We start from the raw sequence: 19,419 nt of genomic DNA on the forward strand, positions 1-19,419 counted from the left end.
GAATGTTAAACATTTAATAACATAAGAAAACATTTAACAGTCACACAAGACAAGGAGGATAAAGACAGTTGTTCTACAATAGGGATAGTCATCCATGTGCCTTAAGTGCTAAAAGTCCAAACACCACACCAGGAGTTTCACTGATTAGTTGCTCCTCTCTGGTTGAGGTTTTTGTTCAGATCAGCAAAATGTTGTGGGATAGTCTCTAGTCAGGAGGATAATCTGCAGACCCTCAACTATCTGTGGCACATGGCTGCCTATGTTTGCAAGCATTTCTAAAGTGGACCCTATGATACACACAAAAACACATCAAATGTCTCAGTATCAGTCTTAAATCCTATTTGTGGGAACAGCACAAAGAATTACAACAAAATTTCATTCTACTTAAAAGAGGATCGGACAGGAGACGCTGCTTTAAAAGCCATCTCATCATAACATCACATAGCACAATAGCTCTAGAGATATGATTACAAAAATCTAAATATTACTGATAAGTATTAAAGACAAATGTTCTGACAGTATAAAAAGACAAATGTTCAATATTACAGTTTTTTTTTTCTTGGTCAAAGATGCATAAATTTATCAAATATGTTCCTCAAGCCCTTTTTCACAAAATAATCCATCAAAGTGCTTTAGGCTACGTAAAGATGCAGAAACCAAAAGGAATACTGAGAGACCCTGAAAGAATTTGAAAACAGGAGCAGAGACTAAATGTCCTTGGCTGAAGTAACAACATAAAATTTAAGTCCAACAAATGAACATGGACCAAAGTCATGTGTCTGATTTCCCCAAAATGAGCCACGATATGACTTGTACAGTTAGTGTAAATTAAGTACATTTTATAATTTATCTGCTTAAGCTGTATGTTAGACATAGATTCATAAAACAAAGCAGAATATGTATGAATAACCCAAATTACTTAGACTTTAAGTGTAATATTCATCAAAATATGAACTGCAAGATAGTAATACTCACACAGGCACTTATCAGATAGTATATGTTTCATTTTTAAGTGTGCAAAAAGATAAATGAATATATAGCAGGAGATTTGGTAAGCATCTTTTTCCTCCAGATGTGCCTGCTCTCACTCTTCCTGCTGCTCTTCATTCTGCTTCTTGGGTAACTGAAAAAGGAAAAAATACAATGGAAAATTCTTTCAGACGCAGAGTAATGACAAAACCGTGCCAAACAATAATATACTGACGGGCCTTGAAGAGAAAATCCATTCAAGAAGCAAAACATCTTTTTTTTGTTTTTTTGTTAAGATGTGTTTTTGGGGCATTTTTGTGCCTTTATTTGACAGTGGACAGTGGAGAGGCAGACAGGAAAATATGTGGAAAGAGAGGGGCATGATATGTAACAAGGGACCCCAAGCATATTCGAACTTGCGACGTTGCAGTTACATGGCAATGTGCTGTAAAGATTTAGCTACCAGAGCACCTGAGTAAAAACATTTTTAACAGACTAATTATAACTGAGCTGAGCAATATTACAGAAAAATCAAATGCAAACTGTATCTTATGTTGAATTTTTCCATTAATGACCACAAACTATTTTTCTCCAACTAGTCCTATTCAGCTTCATATTTCTAATCTAAATGTCTGTTTATTAATTTATAAATCACTCATATTTGTTCATTGTAACAGATTGTTCTGATAAATCAATGACCTAGATTGTTTTCTTTATGCCACTATGAACACGCCCAAGAAACACCCAGATAGTATCTCACTTTACTGTGATACTTGCTGTAATGCTTTTCTTACCTTGATATTTTGAATGCCGAGTTGAATAATGCATTTCCAATTTGACCACATGCAAGTCATACATCATGCATTTTTCTTTAACCATTTACTGAACAACAGATTTAGAAAGTTAATGTTAAATATACCTTTGTGATCGGATTCCTTCTGTTTCCTCTCCCTTCTTTATTTTCTGGTAGATGTAGTCTGGTGGACAAACAAATTCAAAGTATTAACTGAATAGTTTAGTAACAAACCAAACAATTGATTTAGAAATTACAGCTTGATTAGTAGAGCTAAAGTAATTTTTTTTTTTTTTTTTTACCCCTTAAGAGATTCAGAGCCAGACTTCTCAGTGTCACAGAAAGATGAGTGAGCGCCCTCTGCGTCCCTGCCATGCAGAGGTCGGTTTTTTGCAAAAACATCATAGTTGGATGTCTTCCGTTGACTTGGTAGTCCAATGTAGCCTTTCTGCCATTCCCTTAGGTTTTGTCCTGCCGGTGTATCTCGGTCAAATCCAAGGGGCTCACCCAAAAAGTCCCCTTAAAGTGCACACATGTAAAAAAAAAAAAACAGCCATAAACATACACAGTCACCAGAGAAAAACCGTGTACAACAAAACCTCTGGAATATAATGCTTTCACATAACACACCCCAAAATTGACTCATTTTGTATGTTCAAAGTCTGCTGACGCTGTGTCAGAGAGGTGATGACTATAGTACACAAGTATTCTCAAAAGGAAAGCATTTTGTTTTTATCTGATGTTTATGTATGTTTTGTTTTTTTGCCAGATTTTGTTCCTTCACATCAAAAGAGTTCCTGCTGCTGGAAGACACAGTTTACTAAAGTCTCCAATAAACAGCTATCACATAAAATGATTTAATAAAGTAACAATTACTAAATGTTTCCAATATAAACAGTACAATGCTTTCATTCCTTACTTTCTGCATTTGTTTTCATCCATTATTTTTTACCAATTTTTATACAAGAATAAAATCTATACGTTACCTTGTTGCTTTATCCTCCTCTGAAAATCTGGAGACATCCGCCCAAAGGTGTCCTTAGCAGGACCTGACTTAACAGCAGATGCTTTTGTTATATTATTAAGTGGATGGGCAGTCTGAGGGCGCATGTCGCATTTGTCCTAAATGTAAAACGCAAAAAATACAAACATAAGCGCTAATATACTAGTAATTATAAATATGTGTTGTTTTTTTCTCTGCACTATTTTTCATTAATTTCCAACATTAATGATCACATATTCAGAGATGATCTCGAAAGGCTGGTTTTCAAGTTCATAATGTGGAAATCTCTACAGAAGACATACTTGGATTATGTTTATCTGCCAGTAGTTCAATTTTTTCAAGAAACCGAAAAAAAAGGTTAATTTGTCTTTCCTCAAGTGCAATACTTTAATGTATTGCTGTCACTCATGTCAATCATTTTTAACATTCTGTCTAACTGGATTGGTAACATACCTGATGGTGGAAGACAACAGCCTCCTCCAGAGCAACGCCACAGAACTCACATGGAATGACCACGTCGCCCTCTAGTGGACTGGCTGGAGGACTGTAGGAGGCCGGCGACACTGACCGAGGGAAAGTGGGGATGTTGGAAGCAAGTGTGTCAGGGAGGCTGCGCACAAGACCTGAAGCATTCCTACTCATCCTGTCCTCTTTAGGGGGAGATGACGGCTGCTTGCTGAAAGACGCAAAAGCGGAGGCGGGGCTGCAGCCAGTCTGAAACAAAGAAGCAAAAATTAAACAAAACATTGAAATCTATGTTGATCCTGCTTAAATCGAAAATCATGTCTCTGCTGGATGGAGATGAGGGCCACATGTTCAAACAGGAAAAGGCTGTAACTGGACTGTGAACAGTCTAAAACAAACAGAGAGAGGTATGAAAATGTTTGCACGCTATGTGATATCTGACTGGATCGTAGCGTTTCTCACTGATTAGATTAGTTCAGATATAAATTTGTTTTTCAACTGTTTGACTAGACTCCTAGTGGGAAGGGAGGCAGCCTGTGGACTGGTTTTAAATAGGATAGACTTTATTAATTACAGTAAATTGAATTTCACAATAGATAAAATATTTCAAATCATCAGCAAGCGCTGAATTCAGTAGGCATTTTATCTGCTGGTTATAAATGGGTTGTACTTTTTGTTTTTCAAGTGCTCTCGTGCAGTGTAGATATGATGGAGTCACAAACTGTCTGCCCTCCTTTCCTCCAGTAATATTTTGCAGCATGTCAGCTGGGAAAAGTATACTGTATGTGTCTTTATGTTACATATGGACTTGAATTCTCCAAGTGCTCCAGAAAATAAGATGTCCATCAGTTACTTGGCCTCCTTTAGCAATACATCACAAGCCTGTTTAATTATTTATTGGTGCTTTAATCACAGCAGCAGCTCATTTTTGTTTACGCCCCATTTTTCTCTTCACTTTCTATCACCAGAAGTATTTTCTGTACACTAAGATGAACAGTATCAGTAAAGATAACTACAATAACAACTTTGGTCACATGAAGTCCAGTAAAAACCTAAGTCAATGAGTCTTAATTTCTATCAAAAGCAACAATATAACCGACCTCTTTATCAGGCTACTTGTCGTGTTATTGTGAATGTAGTCCAGCCTGGTGAGCCCATTTCCCAGAGAGCGGATTAGTTAGTAGGTGTGCTATCTATACGTTAAGATCCAAGCCAACCTCAGTAAAGCTTTATCACAACTCTATGTATTTCAGAGATTCTAGCCAAAACTGTATGTATTAAGATTGTAAATGAATATATGCCAATGTATGATTATTTGATTTTTTGACCTCGAAACTCAATATAAGTTAGGGTTGAGCCCAAAGTAAGCTGGTGTGCCCTCTAATCTGGTGTCATAGGTTGCCACAATGCAACCAGGAAGATAAAATTACATCTCAAACCTGATGCAAAATTAGGTCCTCTTCAGGAAACAGCTCCTCACAAAACTCACAAGGCAGCATGGTATCTGTAAAAGAAACATGTTAGATCATTAATAAGCTGACAACACAACATTTTAACATGTTCTAATCAGGTGCCCCCCGTAGCTTACTGGTTGCAGGTCATTTCCCATATCACTCTCCTTGTTTCCTGTCATCTCTTTACTATCACTGTCTAATGAAATCATAAAATGCATCAAAATATATACATATAAAAGTGTTCTAATCAACATTACTGTCACCTGCTTGATCGTAGTCCTGGACTGCACTTGTGCTCGTGCTTGTTGTGAAGTTTGGGTAGTTATTGTTGGGCGGAGAGAGTGGAGAACTGACAGAGGTGTTAGACGTCTTCTCAATCTTGTGGTCCCAGATGTCACTCCACAGGCTGCCCTCCATACCACCAGCCACCGATTCTCCATCACTCTGCAGGCTGAGAGCCAACATATAGTCCAGGCCCGATGAATCCTCATCATGGCCCTGACTGCTCTGCTGCCATGCACTGCTGCGACCCAGGACATCACTCTGCTCCAGAACTATAAGAAAAACAAAACATGATGGTGATCATTTTAGAAAAGAACCATAGTTGTAAGCAACATTACCACAACTGGGCTCCAGTCGATCAGTTCAGTCACAAGAAACGTGACATTGTATAGCTACATGTTGAGCTACATTTTTTTTAAGGTAATACCGTAGCCTTTTATTGATCCAGCCCTCTAAACTGAAGATAATTCTACAGCATGTCTGCTGCTTGCAAAACTTACTTCACATAAATTGTCATACATAAAGGGAAACGTTGACAGTAACACTTAAAATTGCAGTCATATTTTTGCTTGCTTACAGACTCAAATTTTGACAGATTTTAAACAGGGTTCAAAGACGGTGCCATGCAATTTTAGTGAAATAAAGAGTTGGACGTTTAAAGTACTGTTCTATGATGCTATATTTATACAGGGACACAACATGACATATCATCACCTTTCAAGCTGATATGTTGAGCCTGTTAGCAAAAGCTGCTAAATTACACATACTACAGTTATGGAGCGACATTTTCATTAATTTAGAGTGGTGTTTCTGCCCACTTAGTGAATTCAAGTCCAATATTCACTCTCCTTTAGCTCTGTTTCTGGTCTCCATTAACTCCTGAGAGAAACATCTGGTTCTTCTGGCTGTTTGGTACTGAGCACATAGCGTGCAGTGAGTTTGTAGAGCTTCTTCCTCTGAAAACAGGTGCCTGCTGCGGCCGTAAAAACAACACTCTGAGAGAGAGTGAGATTAAAGAGTAAAGTTGCAGGACTGGACAGATTAACAATGAGCTGAAACTCATCATGAAGCTCCATAAAGCTGAGGGAAGCTGCAGAGTTGGGTGATAATTTTCTGTAATTCACCAATGACTTTAAGTGACGCCTCTGACATTACACACAGATAAACTGTTATTATGAAAAATGGCAATTATAGCAAGTGGCCAACTCCCCCATTCAAAGAAAATTATCATCAATTTTGCTCTTAAAAGAAAAGTCATTGATAACTCACAGTGGCTAAACGTATTCATCGGGGTAGTATTCTTCCAGTCTCCTGAACCTTGATGTCCCCTTGAAGTGTTATAACCTCTGGGATCAAATGCCCGGGGAAAGGCCTGATGCTCTGCTGCACTGACGTTGTTATTCTTGGGGCCCTTCTCTTGGGCTCTCAGGAGGTTTCTGATGGAGTGGGCTTCAAACCATGCTCCTGGAGACTGCAGTTCTACTGGACTGCGACTTGTTCGGCTGTTGTTCCTCTCTTGAGGTGGTGTGAGACTCCCACATAGGACTGGATGTACAGCTTGTTCCTTCAACATCACATTGCACTTGCAGTTTGGGCAGGGCTCAGTGCGTGCACCACAATATTCCTCATGCTCTTTGGACTGACTGAAAACAAGCTCCAGTTGACAGTACTGGCATGGGACCAGCCGCTGAGAACATTCAGAGCTCTGCAAGAGACATCATGAAGAAGAACAATTACTGAATTTAATGAAGATTAACTATGAGAATTAAATTAGGACAGAAAGAAGTTTTTCAGAAATACCTGGTGAAATTGAATATGATTCTTCTCAATCTTCAAACCACACTTGCATGTAATCTGAAATGAAAAGGGAAATACTTTTAAAGTTTTAGTCTGACATTTCTCTTTGTTCAACTGTTTCCTGTGTGGTGAGGAGGTCATTGGTGACTGCACTATCTAGTAAATTCCCAGCCTATGTAGATAACACACATTTGGTGTTACACCTAACGTTTAAAACATTAAATGTCCGTTGCAGAGTTCAAGTCTTTAGTACTGCCGTTCAGATTTTTACCTGTGTATGCTCCTGCTGCTTGTGCTCCTGCAGATCTGACCGGGGCACCGGCTCCTGGCACACGTCACACAGTGCAATGTTTCTTCGACAGTGGATCTCATGGGTGGTGAAATTTGCCTCTGGGATGTCATGCTTGCTATAAAAAAAGGATATTTGGGGGAAAATGTGTTTTCACCACCATATCAAAATGACTGATCACCAGCAGCTTTAAGTGGAAACTGTGAAGTCTCATTCTGCAAAACATCCTTTGCTCAGAAAGCTTTCACTGTGAAACGAGCAAAAATATGTAACTCTCTACTTGAACACATGAAATTTGCTGCACACTTCACCGCTTTCAAGAGACTCACCGAATTCTGGTTAATTCATCAACTTATGTCTAGTTTAATGTGTATCTTATAGTACTGTGTATCGTGTTTGACCTTGTTTGTCTTATCTTTTTATTCTGTACTATATTGTATCTATTGTGCTGATGTACTTGGTTTATCTCCTCCTTTCCTTTTTATTTTTTAAATATTTTCATCTCTTACTTTTACAAAAGCCCTCCTAGGGACAGGTGTTACAAATTAGCATTAGCTATAAACACTGTGATTGCATCAGACAGTTGTTCAAGCCTGTTCATGCATAATGTATCTGTCCCTATTACATAAACCATATTGAATAAATATATGTAGGCCCATTATATATTTGTTCATACTTACCAATTGCCACAGAACTGTGTATTTTCATCTGCCATGGCTTCACCAAGGCCTGTGGGCAGGGTGCACAGTAATATTAGCTATTAGTCACACAACCCAGAGGTAGGCAGACATATCCAGAGAAAGCTAGCTCTGTTTGATTAAACATTTCCTGATGTTCATAATAGGTTACCAGGTGCTGTTCGTACATGTAACACTTAATATTTGACTTGTTTTTTGAGCATACTTGAAAAAATAAGCCTTTAAATAATCAAAGTTACATGTATGAATGTACAATTGTAACCATTAAAGGTACTCCTGCCGTCTGAAAGTGAAACAGGTTGACAGCTCTTTGCTCACCCAGTGTTTCAGGCAGCTAACAGTGAGCTAGCCGACAGCGATGGCCTGGTTTAGCAGCGACACTCTCCACGTCAACCTCAAACAACCATCTTAAAACCTAATTTAGCATTTTTCTACCCACCTCAAAAAAAGGGTTAAACAATATTAACCGTGTTGCCTGAAGCCCACTATGTAAGTTAACAGAGCTGTGAGCAACCTTCAGGCAGCTTTAACTCCGCTGCCGCTAACTAAAGTTGCTCTTTACAAACTAAGGCTAGCTTTCATGAAGCTGCTGCTGCTGTAACCTCGAGTTTGGGGCTCCGGCCGCCCGGTCCGACAGAAACAGGCACAGCCGCTGCGAGGCTATGTTTGTCAGCTAATTCACCTCTAAATAATATGTAACCAATAACAAAACTCGTACGCAATAGCTACTTGATGATAGTCTGTGAAATTGTTAGTTATTTCCTCCTCGCTCTGTCAATAGTACAGGCTACGCTTACATTGTCTCCCTGGGTTTAGCCTCTCAGGGTGTCCACGTACATTATCTGCTCCGCCTCATAAACAATTTGCACGATCAAACCTAATCATATCTTGACAATAAATCATTTTAACCCATTATAAACGGAACGATTAGGAATGTCATCTGAATTTGTAAGATGTCAACATATCAGAGGGTAAAGCTAGCTGTCAGTCCAAACTCGGGGAAATATCACTCATTTCGCCCTCCTCTGCAGGCTCTACTGTGATTGGCTGAATTAACTTCGTGCGCTTGTAAAAGTGTCTCGGGCGACAGCCACTGCATTTCATGGACAGTATCACAAGACTCCTTATATGTTCTTATATTTTAACTCATTTTAGTTCAAGGGCCACATACAGCCCAATTTGATCTCAAGTGGGTCAGACCAGTAAAACCATTGCATAATAACCTACAAATAATATATGATCAGGGTTGGGAAGGTTACTTTGGAAATGTAATAGGTTACAGATTACTAGTTACCCTATTTAAAATGTAGTAAGTAATGTTACTATTTCAATTACTTTATCAAAATAATGTAACTTATTACATTTGATTACTTTTCTAATTTTCTAACAAATGTTTTCCACTGTTAGGGTAAGTGTACCCATTAAACCCACCAAAATCTAAGTTCAGGTGTTTTTCATGGATACTGACATGATTTATAAGGGAAATAATTTCTTACAAAGCAAGATTTATCTCTTACTTGAAAATGTATTCATTAATTCATGTTGATTTTGGAATATAAAATAAAGATATTTTATGAAAAAAGTTATGGCATGGGATTAATTAGTACTGTGACACCATTTAAGCCCATGTGTGTTCAAAATAAGCCTGCTTCATAATTTATTTAAAACATACATAAAATGTTGATTTCACAGAAATAAAAACAGCAATTTATGTATTCAGTAACATGTTAAAAAAAAAAAATTTAAATGAGGAAAAAACCCTCCTGAGCAAAATCTTAAAAACCTGACTTCAGTTGTAACCCTCTTTGTAATCATCAACATTTTCACAATTGTAATTTAATTGCATTTTGCATTTTTTCTCAGGAACTGTAACAGATTAGTTTGTAATTAAATTATGTAACACCATTACAAGTAACAAGTTACTCCCAAACACTGTATATGTTACAACTTTACTATAATAAATCTATTTACTGTAAAAAAAAAAAATAAATAAATAAATTTAAAAAATACATACAATAAAATAATGATAATAATAATAAAAATAGTGCAATTTCAACATTATGTCTCTTGTTTTCTCAGAATATTTTGCTGATTGACAACATTTTGCCAATCAGCAAAATGTTCAATATATGAATATTTTAAATATGACCAGTATTCAGTGTTTTTTCAGAGAGTTGTATTCTGGTCAGAGTGGAAAAAACCTCTGAAGCATCAGAAAAATGCAATTACTTTTCTGCAATTTTCATACTTTGCAAAGTTATCCTATGGGCCAGATTGAACCCCTTGGTGGGCTGGTTCTGGCCCACGGGCCGTACATTTGACACCCCTGTTCTAAACAAAACATCAAAAATATTCATAAGCCTTTGCATTGGACTATATAAACTGTTGAGAGACTTCTCTATTATCTTTGTTTTACAACAATTATAAAACAAGCATTTCTAGTAGTGTTCAACATTTGTTTTAAAATTGAAAGAGTTTACATGTAATCAATTATTGTGGCTCTGTAAAATGTTTCATGATGATCTCTTGATGCTGTAGGACTGGAGTTAGGATAGAGGACTCACAGCTCCTACCATACACATTATTTTCTATTTTTCAGCATAATATGTATTTCATTTAATAAAAAAAGTTATATTTACTTAAGCACTCAAATATAAAACTTTGTATCAGTGGTAGTTATACTTTTATTTAAGTACCAAAATTTAGCTGTTGAATAATCTAATCTTAGATCTGTTCAATCCTGCAAACATACAGTATAATAAACACAAAATAAAAATCCACACAGCCTTGTCCTTTCGGTTTTTATTGAGTTTTAAATCTACCAATACTGTCATATCAGACATTTTCGTAAGGCACAGTTTTGTTCAGATAAAACACTGATCTTATTTACAGCAAATGTTTGGACGCAGTACATACATTGACTTCTCCGAGTCAAAATGACCACCCAATGATTTGACCATTAATGTAAATATATAAAACTTTTAATTCATTTCAAAGCCCTTGTTCCTTCTTTGATCCAAAAGGTATAAAGTCAACACTTTATTTTACACTGTGATTTGAAATGTAACTCCATGCCAAAAGTTTAACAACAAAAGTGTAAGAAAAAGGAATACATTTTATAATATGTGACTAGATTGAAAGGACTAGTTGTATATTAAAATAAAATCTCTAAAATATAACCCGGTCTTGCAAAATATATCAACAGGCCTCCAGATGACTAATCGGATGCAAGCTTGAGATTTTTCTCCAGCAACTTAAGGGACTCATAAGTGAATAAATTGCAAATAAAAGGATTGTTTTTCACATTGTTGAAAGGCTTTGAAGAACACCATCGCCTTGATGTGAAAACAGTCTTAAAAAGTGGAAAATAATTAAATGAACAATCTAGTGCACCTCATCACATTGGCTGGTTCCTGGTGATGCATTCAGTAATCTAACATCTCTTCTGTCTGATTGGTTACATGATTGTCTGTCATGAATTTAGGTCCAACGTGATGTAGGATATGCACCAATGTCCCTCGCTCAAACGTTGCCAAATAAATCATGCATTAGTACTCGCTGCATTTGTTTGTAAAGGGATGGCAATACAAACAGCCCTGCTGTTGTAACCTGAGTTAAGCACAGGAAGTGACCACGATAATTACACATGCACCAAGACTTAATAAAGACATCTGTGGGAAAACTACATACATCTCAGGACACTCATCCTTTTCATGCACAGGTGCAATAGATATGACTCTATTTTCCAAACCAGGGGGCAAAGTCTTTAGTTAAAAAAAAAAGAAAGAAAGAAAATAAGTACCAGCATTGAGGGAACAAACATCCAGAGTTCCACAATTTATCGGCACCACAGAAATGAACTATGACAGTAAAAACTAAAAATTCACATTAGACTATTTTTGCTGTTGACATGATGACTTTTACTATACAACTCCCTTATAGGGTCATGATTTTGCAAGCTGCTGGCAAGTAGCTATTCATAATAACTATAAAGCAGATTAAAGATATCACTGTAAGCACTATATCCTGCATCTTACTATTTCAATTAACCATCTCAAACTGAAATAGCTACAATGCAGTCGAAGGTGGCGTTATTGTGGGGCAAGAATAAAGGCCTCTCACAATCATCCATCCATGTGCCTCTTAGCATTTTTACTTAGTCAAAAAGCATGTGAACGAAATCATGTTCCCATATGTTGGATATCAGATACACGTTGGTGCATTTCTGTGCCTGCCTTCAGCTTGCATTGTCACCGGTGCAAAGTCTACCCCCAAACCTGTTTCATGTCGCTACATTTCTTCTTCTTGTTACTCTCATTGTACCCTAATAACAGAACATTTTTTTTAAAAGATTGGGATATTTGGTCAGTCTTTGTAATTGAAATAGCTAACAGTTAACAAAAATAAAATTGCCTATCAATATGTAAAAACACTATGCACCAACTTTTGAAGAAAAAAAAGCTGGCTTTCACTTTAACTTCCAAATGTCCTTGGTCCAATAAAAAATTCAGTAGGTTGCTCTTAAAGAGTCGTTAACCACAGTCCTGTGAAAAAATACTTTTACTACACTACACTATTTTTATGATCTAGAAGGACAATGATGAAAAAAGGCTCAACGACAGCATAAAAGACAACAGGAAGGATAAAAGGAAAAGTACAGCAAAAAATGTTCAGGTGAAAGAAGAGAAAAGAAGAAGGCACACATTTTAAGTGTTGAGACTAGAAGTCATAGAGGTAGCAGAGGTCACAGAGAGGGACAATGGAGAAAAACTGTTAAAAAAAAATGAGAGATGAAATGTCTATCTGTCCTTGGATCCAAGCTTCTCGATCAAGTCCTGCAGGGGAGCAAGCTCTCGCCGGTCGATAAGGTTGAACTCCTACAAGAGAAAAAAAAACATTACTATCAGTTTAGCCGCACAGCTCAATTTTTATTAGCAAAATAGTTTTGTATGCTGTATGTTCCCATACAGAGTCTCTGTGTTTGGTAAAAACTGAATAGAAGCAGCGATAGCTTTAGCATGGTTTAACTAGTCATTTTAGACAAAATCATTTATCACACCACACCTGTAAATCTCTTAAGGAAACTTCAGACATATAATCTGGAAAATGGATTAAATTGAATCTGTTCGTTTTTGCGACGGCTTTCTGTCTTTCAAAAGGTCTCTATTTTGGTAAAGACCCAAACTGAGTGTGTTCAAACATGACAGGACTAATTCAGAAAAAGCCACATGGCTGCATTAAATTTTCCATCATACATAGACAGACTAAACATTGCAGAACATTATGTACAATGAGACGAGATTATTTGCACCAATATCTGCTTAACTGTTGTGTTACTGCCTCTCTGCAGCATAGTGTGAGAGCAGCTGTCTAATTACAGCATTGAGCCATTTTATCAATAGTATTGTAGCTTCAGAGTCATGTCTGCTGCTTCAAAATCATCTCTATGATCAAGGCGCAGCATTTATAGCTTCATTCCTTCTTCTTGTCCGACTGGTTTGCTCATCATACATTGTTTTTTATTTTGTGGATGCTTTCACCAGTGTGCTTGATTTCACATTGTTGAGCCATGTAGAAAGTGTTACAGAATTGTTACTAGTTCCTCAGTAGGCAGATTGCCAGAGAGAGAAATAACTTTGGTGTTTTTTATGAGCACAACAACATGTGCAGCTGGCAGAGCATAAATGGAAAAAAACTTTACACTGTGGCAGGCTTAGCTCACCTGAACAAAGAAAATGAAATGCTTGAAGGAGGTGTTGAGGTGGGCTTCCTCCTGCAGCTGCATCACAGAGTCAAAATGTTGGTGGTAGATGTGAGCGTAAACCCTGAACAGACGCTTCAGGATGGTTTTGGCCACAGACATGAAGTTCTTGGGGAAGGGAACTCCTGCGGGACAGAAATGGTGGAAAATGATGATGTCAAGAAAAGAACCAAATCTCTCGGCCTCAGAGGGAGGCTTAAAGTGCTGCACTTTTTGTTTATTTTCCTGATTAAATTTCTAGACAGCAGCAAAAAATCCCTCCATAAAAAAAAAAAGAGTTATAAATGGAAATGTAAGAATTCTGCAGAGTGGAGTTATACTGCTGTCAGTACATAGTAGAACAGTGACATGTTTTTGTTGCATTTCCCATGCATCGCTAAATTGGGTTTGAAATGAAATAGTGACAATGAGATTTACAGCACTGCCTTTCAGTTTCAATAAGACAGTGTGACATTCACATAAGTAGGACAGCACAAGAGACCAAATTAAATAAAGTCAGTTAAAATAAACTTAAGTCACAAGGCTTAACAGTTAGTAGTGAATACTTTGAAGTCAAAATAGACTGCAGTCAGTGTCACTTCTCTCAAGTCTGTATGTAAGCATGTGATACACATGATCAGCTGGACTAAACTCAGGTGACTGACATGGACAGTCAAGAGCATTACACTGTTCATATTAATGCTGCATTGTTCTAAAATTAGAGGACTGTGTACAAAAGGGCTACGACTCTTGTTTTATTTCAAATTCAATATGCTGACAATATGCTGGACAGCCAATAAAAGCCCAATAAGCTCAAGAACCTGATTTGAACATACTGTGAATAAATATTTTACACTCCTATTGTCACAACTGATGATGTGATACTTATGCTGTAAAATGAAAAGTACAGTCCAAGTAAAATTAATCATCAATATAGATCAAGACCAACAATCTTACAGTTACTAGATAAAAGATAAAAACGGGTGCAAGGAGTTGATTGGCCACCTATTTGTTGGTGTTGCTACTTCCTGTTTACTACACTTTATGGAGATAATACACATCTACAAGGGTGAAACTAAAACCAGTATCACCAAAAAGAAGATTTAATTATAAAACTGCTGAATATGAAATTCCTTACTGGCAAAAATCTGAACTCACCAATCTTGGAGGGAAAAAGTGTCTCATCATCCAGCTGATCCTGAACCCAGGTCATCAGGTAGTCTATGTACTTGGGAGCAGAGCATTTGATAGGCTTCTTAATGTTGGTGCCATCAGCCCAGTGGTACTCATATCTACAGAGAGAGAACAAATGTTGGAGTCAGCATGTTTGGTACTATTAACCTGATGAAAACATTATAGCAGAGAAGTATTAAAGACATGAACATGAAAACTAACACGCACTCATCTTCCACCAAGCGAAAACATCATATGGTAGAAGATAAGCTAAAAAAAGAACAGGGGGAAGACATGCAAATGTATCTACAGTCATATTCTTCATGGCGGCTATGTCAACAGGAAGTGAACCCCCGTCTCTTCCTCCTGATTACAGACTGACCTCAGAGTCTTGGCAGGGGAGAGGATAGAGGAAGTGCCTAATCTAGATTCGAGCTAAATAGTGTCTACAGGGACTGCATGCAAAGTTTAATTCCTGTTTTCCTCTTGTGACATTCAGATGTTAAATTTCAAGTTGTTTTTTTTTGTTTTTTGTTTTTTTAACAGTCTCAACTTTACAAAATCTGATCCACAGACGAGATTGTCAATACACATGTTTCATCAACTATATCACATTATGAAGGTTATTTTGACTTAAATGTGATCTCATAGAAACATACTACACCCATAGTCAATCAGGTTGAGTTCACAACATTCAGTTCATGTTGGTTCTTCTAATTAAATACAAGCTTTTATCTACAGAGGCTTATTATTATTTTCTTTCTCTACTTGGCAGCATTTTACATCTGGGAACATGATGACCCAGTTACGCATATAACTAAAAGTCAAGTAAAAATCAAGCATGTCATTCCTTATCTCTGTCTCCATTCATTTACTGTCAACTCTTTAGTGTCTGCTCTCTGGTAAAAGCATATAATATCCCAAAAATTGTGACAAAATGTATCTTCACCTTTGTGATTGACGCCATAAACTTATTTTCAGTGAGGCATAAATCCCAGTACAAGTTCCTAAAGTCATAAAACAATCATCAGCTGGTCAGTGCTGTCTGTCATAGCTCATTAATACATTTACACACAATCCCTAATAAGTGGCATGTTCTGTGGAAATAGCCTTCAAAAATGTGTATTATGAAGTCCTGTAGCACTATGCAGTAAAATCACAAATCTTCCATTGTTCATGTTCATAAAGTTCTTTTAAGCATTCAGGCTTTGTGTGTCACATCTTGTGTCACTGCCAAACTGTGTAAAGTTCCTTCTTTCCAAATATTACATAAACGCATACATCAGCCAAAATGTTTCCCTCGTCTCAGTGGAACTGCTCAAATGACACATTTTCCAGCATTTGAACATTTTGAAGCTCCACAGCGGAGCAAAAATGTAGCTTACATGTTATATTAAATGTTATGTACAGGTTTAGGGTTGTGTTGAATGTGCAGTCAATTAGTCGTCTTGGTTGTTGTTCTATAGCAGACTGCAGATTTTCTTCCAGGATTTCTCTAAATTCTGCTGCCATTTATTTTATCCTCTACCTTCACTGATCTTTCAGTGATCTTTTCACTAAGGCTTGTTGCCAGGAGACATATAAACACATATGACAGCACTGGTGATGGTGCCAGCACTGTGTCAGTTTGTGCTGGTTGGGTTGGGCTTGGTTTTTCCACTCCAGTTTCAATTTGGCACATAAAGCTGTTTGGTCTAGGTAAACAAAACACCACGTGTACCAGCATAGTCAACAATGCAGACTTAAAAAAAAACCCCACTTCGTATAGTTTGGTGTAGCTGAATCTAAATTTGAAAAAAAAATACTGTAGTGTCTTTTCCAACACTTACATCAGTTATCCTGCTTGCAATAAAAGGACAGTTTATTATTACCTTGGTCCGGCAGACATCACAGAGCAGCTGGTCTCAGTGCAGAACTCGGTGATGGTGCCGTACAGCATGTTGATCTGGTTGAAGAAATCCACGGCTGAAAACAAAGGTGACTTATAATTTTGTCTAGAAAAGTTGCCGACAATGATAATGAACTAATACTAAATAGACCTTAATAATCATACTGGTCTTTATATTTTACTAGGTGGGAAGTTAGTGACCTGTAGTTTTGGTAAATATTTCCTACAGCCAAAAATAAATATACTGAATGAGGGCATCTAGGGGTTTTTTTTCAACCAGAGTGTCACCATACGTGTGACCTCCTGAACAAGTGGTGATGTGAATACGAGCAACAATGCCCTCATTTCTGCATATTCTGTGTGTATGCCTTTTCATGTCCTCACAATCTTTAAAATAGTAACATCTCAAAACAATTCATATTTTGGTTGTCCTGTATTTTCTGCTGCTACTAAACAATCTTAATGGTCTAACCAATAATTTACCAATTTCTTACTCATGTGTGTCTGTATGACCCTACTAGTGTTCACTTTGAGATGTAAATGTTCAACCTTAGTTGAAATGTTTTATTGTACAATGAATTGTTCAATTATACAATTATATTGTACAATTATACTTTTCACTGGTACTGAAGGTGTGTCCAGACTTTCTGACTGGTACTGTATATGTTTATTGTATTCATTCACTCACTGTTGACAGCGATCCACTCATTGAGATCCTCTCCCTCGGGCAGCATGACAGCCTGTCTCAGGTTCCCGCTGCCCAGAGTCGCCTCAGCATGCTTCAGCAGCTCATACTGATGGGAGCCCTCTGGGATGTTCTTCTTGGGCTTGAAGGTCTTGGATGAGCGACTGCCACTGCAAAGACACAATGGAGCAGCTGTCAGTACAGGGGGCAACGCTGTGGCAGTTTTTAAAAGGCTTGTGTAGGAGAAGATGCTCCTGTTGGGCCTTCATGTGTGAGGATCCTTTCCGGAAAACATTATGATGAAGGTCAGGTTGAAATGATATGAGCGATGTATAACTGCTGCCACATTTGTCATGCCAACGTTAAAACCTTAAGGCTTGTTTGGGCTGATTTTTAGTGTGACAGAAGCATGATTGTAAAATCTGTCATCTAACCCAAAGTTAATGTGGTTTACATACTTTGTGCAATACACAGGAAATGTGACAGCGTCACAGGGTCACTGTAAACAACTTAATAAATTAATTAGCTACATTGCTCGACAACAAGGCATCAAAGGTGTGTGACTAACGTGTCTAGTGTTATCTGACTAGACGGAAGAGTGTGCTAACCATCAAGCTAGCCCAGTTAGCACGTAGTTTAAAAGTTCAAGTTGCTAGCAAACTAAAGCCTAATATGGGCAGTTGACATATAATATTGCAACGAAGAGTGAAAACGAAATGTTAGAAGATTAAGTTTGATAAATTGTGATAGCAATGCGGTTCGCTGACTTGTTTTGAGTCACGGTGTCTTATTTTAACCCCAGTTACTTCCCCTGGTGGAACTTCGTAGCTAACATTAACCGCAAGCTGCAACTTGCGGAGACAAGAGACGGATGGCTTTACTTACAACAGGAAGCTCATCTTGGCGTAGCAGTTCGTCGGAGAACCTCGATTATAACTCCTCACACTGGTTTAATAAGCAGATATGTGTTTAACGGCCACACAGTAGGAGCCACTTGTCAGTGCTGTCTGCTAACAATATGGTTTCGGCTAACATGAAGAACTGCACCCAGCGGTTCTTCCTCTATCGGCTCACTGTAGCAGCACGGCCGGCACACTGTCGCCCCCTCCCGGCTGCACCGAGTTACTACAACACACCAGGTACTTAAAGCCTTCTACATTTTTACTGAATGTTTTCAACTGTTGGGGTAAGTGTGCCCATTAAACTCACCTAAATCCAAGTCTAGGTGTTTTTCATTGATACTGACATGATGTATAAGGGAGATAATTTCTTATAAAGTAAGATTTATCTTTCATTTGAAAATGTATTCATTAGTTCATGTACATTTTGGAATATAAATTAAAGATATGTTATGAAAAAAGTCTGGCATGGGCTTAATTAGTACTGTGACACCATTTAAGCACATGTGTGTTCAAAATAAGCCTGCCTCATGATTTATTTACAAAATATAAAAAAAATATTGTTTTCAAAGAATTAAAAACAGCAATTTAAGTATTCAGTAACATGTTATATATAGAAAAATGAGGGAAAAACAATAATTAGGGTTACAATTTTCAAACTTTGCAAAGTTATCCTGTGGGCCAGATTGGACCCCCTGGCATGCTGGTTCTGGCCCACGGGATGTATGTTTGACACCCTTGGTCTATGGGGTGCTGGGAAGTTTCCCACTTTGTTCTTCAGGTCAAAAGAGTATTAATAGCTTCTGCGGGAGGCTGATAGAAGGTACAGAAACTGAACTCAGTTGAATATCGGCAACTATTTGCTTATCCTGGATAATTTAGGCATATTTGTATCACCAGTTCAGGTTAAAAAGAAGATAAATACTTTATAATGCCACACAATAGTGTCAGTGATACAGTGTGGTAGCTCAGTTCCAATGTAAAAGAAAAATAAAGATATAAAAAAAGCATACAGACACCACAGACTATTACATAGACTATTGTTTTGAATGCTGTTTTTTTTGGCTTTAATTTGTTGTTAGATTAGATTGGTAGAAAAGTTCTGACCGCTGTGGTAAAGAAGCTGTTTTTGAATGGAGTGGTACTGGTTAATAAAGACTTGTGGGGTCTTACAGAGGGGAGGAGGTTGAAGAGGTGGTGGGAGGACAAGGAGATATTCGATGACTGTGGGGGTTTTTAAATCTCAAACTATCTCTAACTTTTTTTTATCTCAACTGGTTGAAA

General features: G+C 37.5%; 2 protein-coding genes across 2 annotated transcripts; both read right to left on the reverse strand.

Moving 5' to 3' along the window:
- On the reverse strand, nt 1-8,588 carry trafd1 (TRAF-type zinc finger domain containing 1). The gene is made up of 12 exons (XM_062417983.1): nt 8,069-8,588; nt 7,733-7,781; nt 7,035-7,170; nt 6,767-6,820; nt 6,236-6,671; nt 4,948-5,238; nt 4,670-4,734; nt 3,219-3,479; nt 2,749-2,884; nt 2,065-2,281; nt 1,889-1,946; nt 1-1,123 (listed from the first exon to the last, which is right to left on the reverse strand). Exons 2-12 carry the CDS (start codon nt 7,765-7,767, stop codon nt 1,085-1,087), a joined length of 1,728 nt encoding a protein of 575 aa, XP_062273967.1. The 5' UTR covers nt 7,768-7,781; nt 8,069-8,588; the 3' UTR covers nt 1-1,084.
- A 1,957-nt stretch (nt 8,589-10,545) lies between these two features.
- On the reverse strand, nt 10,546-18,291 carry mob1a (MOB kinase activator 1A). The gene is made up of 6 exons (XM_062417651.1): nt 18,122-18,291; nt 17,240-17,406; nt 16,535-16,628; nt 14,649-14,782; nt 13,473-13,636; nt 10,546-12,627 (listed from the first exon to the last, which is right to left on the reverse strand). Exons 1-6 carry the CDS (start codon nt 18,133-18,135, stop codon nt 12,550-12,552), a joined length of 651 nt encoding a protein of 216 aa, XP_062273635.1. The 5' UTR covers nt 18,136-18,291; the 3' UTR covers nt 10,546-12,549.
- Between the last annotated feature and the right edge of the window lie 1,128 nt (nt 18,292-19,419).

Source organism: Scomber scombrus, chromosome 4 (genome assembly GCF_963691925.1).
Source record: "Scomber scombrus chromosome 4, fScoSco1.1, whole genome shotgun sequence".
NCBI classification, from domain to species: domain Eukaryota; kingdom Metazoa; phylum Chordata; class Actinopteri; order Scombriformes; family Scombridae; genus Scomber; species Scomber scombrus.

What these genes read in the sequence shown, in the direction of transcription:
- mob1a (XM_062417651.1), bottom strand. An exon ending in TGAGTGGATCGCTGTCAACA is followed by an intron (nt 16,629 to 17,239) that starts GTGAGTGAATGA and finishes CTTTGTTTTCAG; the next exon opens with CCGTGGATTTCTTCAACCAG. An exon ending in GTGATGTCTGCCGGACCAAG is followed by an intron (nt 14,783 to 16,534) that starts GTAATAATAAAC and finishes CTCTCTCTGTAG; the next exon opens with ATATGAGTACCACTGGGCTG.
- trafd1 (XM_062417983.1), bottom strand. Translation starts at nt 7,767, where the DNA reads ATGGCAGATGAAAATACACAGTTCTGTGGCAATTG. An exon ending in GATGAATACGTTTAGCCACT is followed by an intron (nt 5,239 to 6,235) that starts GTGAGTTATCAA and finishes TTTTTCTTATAG; the next exon opens with TTCTGGAGCAGAGTGATGTC. An exon ending in GGCTCTGAATCTCTTAAGGG is followed by an intron (nt 1,947 to 2,064) that starts GTAAAAAAAAAA and finishes TTTGTCCACCAG; the next exon opens with ACTACATCTACCAGAAAATA.